The sequence below is a fragment of the Nuphar pumila genome, chromosome 8 (assembly GCF_984573655.1).
Source record: "Nuphar pumila chromosome 8, dmNupPumi1.hap1.1, whole genome shotgun sequence".
Taxonomy (NCBI): domain Eukaryota; kingdom Viridiplantae; phylum Streptophyta; class Magnoliopsida; order Nymphaeales; family Nymphaeaceae; genus Nuphar; species Nuphar pumila.
Window position 1 is genome coordinate 5,932,218 of NC_143256.1, and position 7,716 is coordinate 5,939,933.

At 45.0% G+C, this 7,716-nt stretch overlaps 1 protein-coding gene across 1 annotated transcript; it reads right to left on the bottom strand.

The window, feature by feature from the left end:
- Window positions 1–4,027: 4,027 nt before the first annotated feature.
- On the bottom strand, window positions 4,028–6,458 carry LOC149829500 (uncharacterized). Its single transcript, XM_090015560.1, has one exon. It carries the CDS (start codon window positions 6,417–6,419, stop codon window positions 4,683–4,685), a length of 1,737 nt encoding a protein of 578 aa, XP_089871686.1. The 5' UTR covers window positions 6,420–6,458; the 3' UTR covers window positions 4,028–4,682.
- Window positions 6,459–7,716: the final 1,258 nt, after the last annotated feature.

A 7,716-nucleotide genomic window follows, 5' to 3' on the forward strand; every position in this document is an offset into this window, starting at 1 on the left:
ATGAGATTCTTAATGCTCTTGTGGTCAATGCAAACCACAAAGCACCTTCCAAGAAGATACATTATCCATCTTTCAATTGATCATGTTTTTCAGGTACATTGACACTGCTTTGACATGGTTGGCGAAGTTTTTGAAAGCCATTGAGTGGCCTTCTAACAATAAATGAGCTTGAGTCCTGATGCCACTCACATTGAACTCCACAACGAACACTTTGAAAACTTGGAGCAAGGCAAGCACCGGAGCCTCGCTGAAGGCTTGCTTGAGCTCCCTAAAAGCAAGTTCAACACCTTTCGACCAAGCAAAGGCGTTCTCTTCCATCCTTGTTTCCAAAGGAGCAACAATGATCTCATCATTCACTTTGCCTCTTTGACCATCTATGATGGATCCAAAGAATCTTCTCAAAGCTTCTTAGGGTGCGAGCTTAGGCCAAGATGGCATGACATTGGTTTTCTCAAGTTTCGCACATATGCCTTGTTCTTCCATGCCACGACCATGATAAGACATTATAAAGTGTCCTAATTTACAGAGGGCCGGGTTCATAGGGCCATGAATATACACACTTCTAAGGTGATAAGACAATTTTGAAAACCTTGGGAGTGTAGGGATGTGAACATGTTCTCACTCTTGACGAGAACCACCTCTCTTGGTTTGTGGTCCTTCGACCAATTGGAAGGTCGACTAGGCCTCTTTATGAAGGTTGAATGCTTTAGTCATACCTCCTCTACCTCAAACACGGCAAAATATCCCTCTAGGGTTTGAGGATCTTGAGTCATTCACTTGACCCATATTTCATCACAAGACCTTTTCTAAATGTGTTTACTGATGTGGGTTTGACCCAAACCTCATGCATGGTACATAGTTCTTTGTCAATCAAGGGTCCTAACTACTCGTATGTGACCCTAGCGGATGTCTCAAGACAATGCACATGCTATTGGTTCCACTTTAAATCCTAGCCATTGAGGCATTCTATGGTGCATCCTAAGCTAATCGCGATAGGATCCATGCGACTTATAGATTGCCTTTTTACAATGCATAACTCATCATGTGAGTTTGTTTCTAAGAGAAGAAGAAAGAAAAAGAGTATATTTTACTTGCTGGAGTAGAACACCATCTTGTAGGGCTTGTAGATCCATTTGCGCCTCATTCAATCCTTTGAGAACTATGTTATCCTCAAAAATGATGGCAAGAGCACCCCCGCTAGTTTTGTCGATGGGCGGTGGGAAAAAGGCTGATTCACATGTTGACAACTCGACACACTTCCTGAGAAATTCACTACCTTCGATAGGGGATTGTAACTCCTGTCAGAGGGCTGGTACATCCGCTTGGATTTGCTGCATAAAGTCGAGGGTTCGTTGAAGGTTGGCTTCAAAACTAGCCATACGGACACCATTGACTTTGTTCTTAGTCCTCTTGGTGAACCGGTTGGCGAAACTCATTCTTTTAAAAAAAAAATGAGGAATGAAGGATCATTCATTCTAATACCAATTTTTTGTGTTCCTAGGCCCATAGGGTTAGACTGGGTTAGGTCGAGTAGGTTAGGTAGGCTAACTCAATCAAGACATGGTCAGGTTCTGTTGGGTTCTAACAGAGCTTGGGGAAAACAATTATTTATCACAAATAACTGTACAAAAAGGATGATATTTTAGGTCAAGCAACTAGACACGTGGGGGAAACGTCCTATTAAAATTATAGACCCAACTCCACTGGGTTAAGGAGATACAGGTTCATGAATAGGTGATAGGGTTTAGGTTCTCGACTGGGCAGTGTTTTGGCTCTAACAAACTGCACTAGAAAAAAACAGATCTCCCGACAGATATGATGATAAATTCTAACTTTTTGAAGGTAGGATAGGGACACATTGAGAAAGCTATAGTTTAAATTTCAACCCTAAACTCGTGAAGGCTAGAGAGAGATGGTGTATGTAAGTCGAACCAATTTTTGTAGTTTATAGTAATGGAAACGTGGCCTGAACTAGGTTCATGCAGGCTGGGTGAGTTCAAGAATGAGTCTGGGTTTAAAGCAAGGGTTGGTTAACTTACTACAGTGTAGTTAGGCTTGGTCCAAAGGTTGGGCAGGGGCTGAGGATCTACAGATTGTCAAGATTCACCAAGCGAGTTCATGAGCATAACCACCAATCATCGAGTTCACCACACTGTTTAACACTTGGACTAGGCTGCAACATAGTCCTCAAGTTCCACGGTGTCCAGTTCTCAATTACCAGAGAGCAAGAGCAAAGAGAGACGAGAGAGAAGGCCTAGGGACGATATATATAGAGAGAAATCCTCTAAAGGGCCGAATTATGAGAGGGAGAGTTAAAACAACACTTCAATATTTCATTTCTTGTTTCAAAACTACAAATGAACCTCTATATAAGCACAAGTGAGACTATTAACACTTTTACACAACTTAAAAGATTTCAATAACTAAAAGGCTAAAAAGAGATAAACTTAGGTGACCTCTTGGATTCCTCGTTCAAATAAGATTTAACACCTAATTGAGCCTAGACAACACCTAAGCATCCTCATTAAAACCCCCAACACGTTCATCTAAGCCTTCAAGAGGGGAGACTTCCTAGGTGAGCCCCACAATGGCCAGCTGGCCTTTAGGGTGAATCTAAGTCCAAATTTGTCCTCATCATGGGATCTGGGTTCATATTTGTCCTTTCAATGTTTCAATGAGATGACACCCTTGGAGTGGGTCTGGCTAATCCAACTTAGCGCCTAAGATGACGCTTAGATTCATGGTACAATTAAGATGTAACACCTAATTGAGCCTAAACTAGGGATGGCAGTGGACCGGGGCAGGGGACAAGGTCTCCACCTCTGTCCCGTTTCAAAATTCAAACCTCCACCTCCGCCTCCATTCCCGCACCGTGATAAATTTTAACCTCCACCCCCGCCTCCATCCCCGATCCAAAGGATTTGGGGGGGGGGGGGGGGGGGTTCTCCTTAGTCTATAGTCATTCCTTAAAGGATTGGGGGCAGGGCGGAGATTGGGACATGGAGGGAAAAGCGTAAGTCCATCCCTGCCTCCATCCCCGCACGGGGATAGATTTTAACCTTCATCCCCGGTCCAAACTGGGCGGAGCCCCGTTGTCCCCCGGTCCACTGCCATCCCTAGCCTAGACAACACCTAAGCATCCACATTAACACCTCAACACGTTCATCTAGGCCTTCAAAGGCAAGGTTGACCTTCCTAAGTGAGCCCCACAAGGGCCAACTGGCCTTTGGGGGTAGATCTGAGTCTAAATTTGTCCTTTCAATGTTGCAGCCTGCTAGTGTAACTTGGCACCTAAGATGATGTGGTATCCATATAAAAGGTCCCATAGTAGGATGGTACTTGAAACTTGGATCTGGGGCATCACCCAAATGGATCTAATTTACGAAATTGATGCAATAGACTTGGATTTGCTCTAGAAACACATGGATCCATTTTGAGATCTTGGGACAGCCTGTGGATCCCCAATTGTGTCTGCATCACCTGCTAACCGAATGTTGTGAGTTAACTCATGTAGCTGGATTCAGTCTCTCTCCTCCCACAACCTGCAGGCAGGGACCGGAGACTGGAGGAACTCTTGCCTTTGGCTGGAAGAAGTGGCGAGACTGCCCTGACAAATCCCTTTGCTCTGCTTCAGGGTGCTGCTGAGTAACTAGCTTTGTTAAGTTATGGGCAGAAGAACAGCCACTGCAGAAATAGTGAAAAATATTTACTCTATTAAGGAGAGGCAATATATTGCCTAAGCAGTTATGAGTTCAAACTGTTCAATTGCTATACAGGGAAAAAAAAATGAAACTAAAGATACATGACCATGATCATCAAGTGGGGTCCTGTGTCAAGCTGAAGGCCCAGAATCCAATCCCCCTGACACATGGGGCTGCTGTTGTTCTGGTAGGGGTCCGCGTAACCCCAGCTTGCTTTTCAAAAAAAAAAAAAAGGTATGTATATTTTGTGGTTTGAGAAAGCATATAATCAGTGCAACTGTGTTATTACTAATATCATCCACAAATTGAAATGGACAACCAACCTGTGTAGCATGCCATCAGCTTTCCTCAGAAACAGATACATGTTTCAGAACTACATTCCCTCCGGAGTTGAAATGTAAAATAAGAACAGTTAAATAGGTCTATGTTCATCCAATAATACACTGAATGCACTTCTGTATCTGTATCTCTCTGGAATACATCAAATTAACAATTAGCAACCGAAAAGTTGAGCTAAGAAAACCTGCAGTCTGGGGCACACGTTTCTGTGCCTTTACATTTTGGAATACTAGTGCCACATCTCTTTACGTGTGAGGGAATCCCTTGTCTGGGTCAGCAATATCGAAATTGAACCCGGGAGATGCAAAACAGAACATAGATTTAATCGTAAATGTACTTTCACTTTGATTGATTATCATACCAATTTTCACTGAGAATTGTATGACAGCATGTATCTTCCAGTAGAACCAATAGGATGCCTTCCTTCCTTCTTTCTCTGTCCCTCTTCTTTTCTTTTCATAGAAGAGATACTGTACCCCCGGTAGAAGGATAAACAAAAGAAGCAGAAACGAAAAGTAAATCTGACTCACAGATGGTAGCTTCATGATTCGATTATGTTCATCACACACTCTTACATAACTTAATTGGGATAGATATAACAACATCACTGGAGTGAAGGAGTGACATGAGATCCATACAAGTTTAGAATGCTGATATCGGGTACTCATGGCTCACTACTACCTGGCTTTTCTTCCTGCGCGATCGAGGATGGGCCTTACTCGGCTGACGCTTAAGAGGGGGCCTATTCGCAACCGATGATGCATCCATAATGTTCGAAAGCTCCTGGATCGAGCAAGAGGTGCTTCTTTGCAACTTACCAAAGAGTATAAGAACCTTGTCTCTCAATCCTAGTTCCAGGAGGAGGTTCCTCAATACCTCACAAGTACTAGTATAGGGTGGCACCCCTTCATCTATCATAAGCTCAAAGAATCTACAAGCATCCTCTACCTTTCGTTTCTTACAAAACCCATGAATCATGACAGCATAAGTCGCCACTGAGGGATAAAATCCTCTTTTCTCCATGCCATCCCAAACTTCAGCAGCCTTATCAAACCTCCCCACTACGATCAACATCTTCAGTAGCATGTTGTAAGTATGCTTGTCAGGAATGCAGGACTCTTTATCCATCCTTCTAAGGAGCCTCAGAGCTCTTTTCACCTCCCTAAGCTCACAGTGAACCGCCAGAATAGAATTATAGCTCCAAGTATCCGGATTCAAGCCATTATCCACCATTTCATCCAGAATTCCGTAAGCTTCATCGACTCTCTGGTTCCTACACAGAAGCTTGATCAGTGAATTGTAGGTGAAGACGTTCGGCACGAAGCCGTATAGCCTCATTCTCTCGAACATCCTCAACGCGGAATCGACGTCACCCGCCTCGCAGTAGGCCCGAACGAACACGCTGTAACTACAGACATCCGGAAAGAGATCGAACCTACCCATATCGTGAAACTCCCTCTGGGCCTCGTCGACCTTGCCCACCTTGCACAGGGACCCCAACAGGGCATTGTAGGCGGCGATATCGACACCGCCGCCGCTGCGATCGACCAATTCGTCGAAAAGCCTCTGCGATTCGCCGGAAATCCCGACTTTGCCCCATCCGCTGATGAGGATGGTGTAGGTCTTGGGGCTGGCCGGGAACCTGAACTTCACCTCGTCGAAGAACTCCAGCGCGTGACTCACCAGATCGTTCTTGCAGAGGCTGAAGAGCAGCTCGTCCAGATCGGCCGCCGCCGGCTCGATCCCGAAATCCGGCATCCTCCGGAACGCCCTGACGGCGTCCGCGGGCAGCAGAGCCCTAGAGTAGGACCTGAACACCACCCAGAAGATGTCGTTTGTGGGCTCGCAGTTCCCGCCGGTCTTCATCTGAAGGAGGAGGTCCCAGACGAGCGGGAACTGCCTGGCCGCGCCCAGGACGTCGACGAGGATGTGGTAAGAGGCTCTACTGTGCGTGAGGCTTCGCGAACGCGAGGCCCAAACGAAGAAGCGGAAGCAAGATGTAGCGAGGTTCCTGCATTTCTTGAGTGCCCCCTCGACGAGCTCCGGCGAGATCGCACCCGGAAACCGGTTGAGGGCCGACTCGAGGTCGTGGTGGGGCTTCCGGTGGTCACTCAGGATCCGGCATATCTCGTTCACGCTCTCCTCCAGAGGCACGACTGGAACGTCTCCGGGAGGCCGGAAACCCCCGATCTCGGGCGACACATGGGCCGAGGAGGAGGATCTGCGAGACGGGATGCGGAGAATCGGGAAGGAACGAGTCGTCGGGAATACCCCGCGAGGGAGTCGTACGGTCGATAGGGTACGGAAGAAGAGATGCCGGAAACCGCTACCGCTGCCAATGCGTCCACCGGAGAGGAGAAGGACGGCGCGCGGGAACATAATCAGACTCGCGAGAGCGGGGTTAGGGCTCGGCTTGGCTTCTTGTTTTATGTGGGTTCGAGCCCACGTCGCACGGACATGTCCGAAGGACAGGGGGGACACGATACTTCAGTGTAATTTTAGGGCCTGTTTATGATAAACGATGGGCATGACTTGGGACAGCGCGCCACAAATCGTGGCCGTTGAAACAAACTTTGAGTCGCAGGAACAAGATTTTACCAACCCCTATTACGAAAAGAACAGGCAAGAGGAACCACAAGTTACAAAAAAAAAATGAAATATCCCATCTTCGACAATTCTCTCTCTTGTTGCCTCTCCCCCGACCTCAAAACTCCCCAGTCCCCTCATTTCTCTCTCGTTGCCTCCCAACCCTAGAACTCCTGTCACTCTCTCGTTGTTACGAGCGTCCTTTCGATGAGCGATGCCCCCCTAATGAGCAATGTCCCTCCGGCGAGTCTCTTTCTGGCGTTGTTTTCAGCATCCTTTTAGCTATCCTCTCCCTTAGGTTACGAGCATCATTCCGGCGATCATCTACCATCTTGATCTTTCCTCCTCTCTCTCTCTCTCTCTCTTTGTTGGTGTAGGATTAGGGTGCTCACCCTTCCTCTCTCTCTCTCTCTCTCGTACATAAAGTTAACCTTAATCTGATTGCACGATTAGGATTTGCAGAGAACGATTTTTTTGTTGAGTGTGCTTAGAGATTTTTGCATTTTAAACCTTGTTTTTGCACATGCTAAATCCAATAGCATATTTTCGAGTATACTTAGAATTTAAGAATTTTGTATCTTAAATCTTGTCTTTGCATTTTTTTGGTGAATGCATTCTAAAGGCGGTTGTTTGGATATGCTTGGATGTTGGGGTTTTTATATTTTAACTCTTGCTTTTGTATTTTTTTAAGTGAATTCATGTTAAATTCATTTTTTTTAACTTTTTGGTATGATTAGATGTTAAGGGTTTTGTATATTAATCTATGTTTTTGCAATTTTTTTTAGTGAATGCATGATAAATATGTTTATTTTGTTTTTGATATGCTTAGATATTAGGAGTTCATGTTTTTGCAATTTTTTGAATGAATGCATAAAAGAACCAAAATCGGCCTCTAGATTTTAACATTTGTAGAGGGCTTTTGGGTTGACATATGGTATGTTGTTTTCATTAAAGAAACCTTGACATATATAATTTCCCAGTTTCAGGATGGAAACACTTGTAACCATTATATTTTATATTATATCCTAATAAAACACAGGGTAACGATTTTAGATCGAATTTATTTTTAGCATATCCATGAAGATTTGAA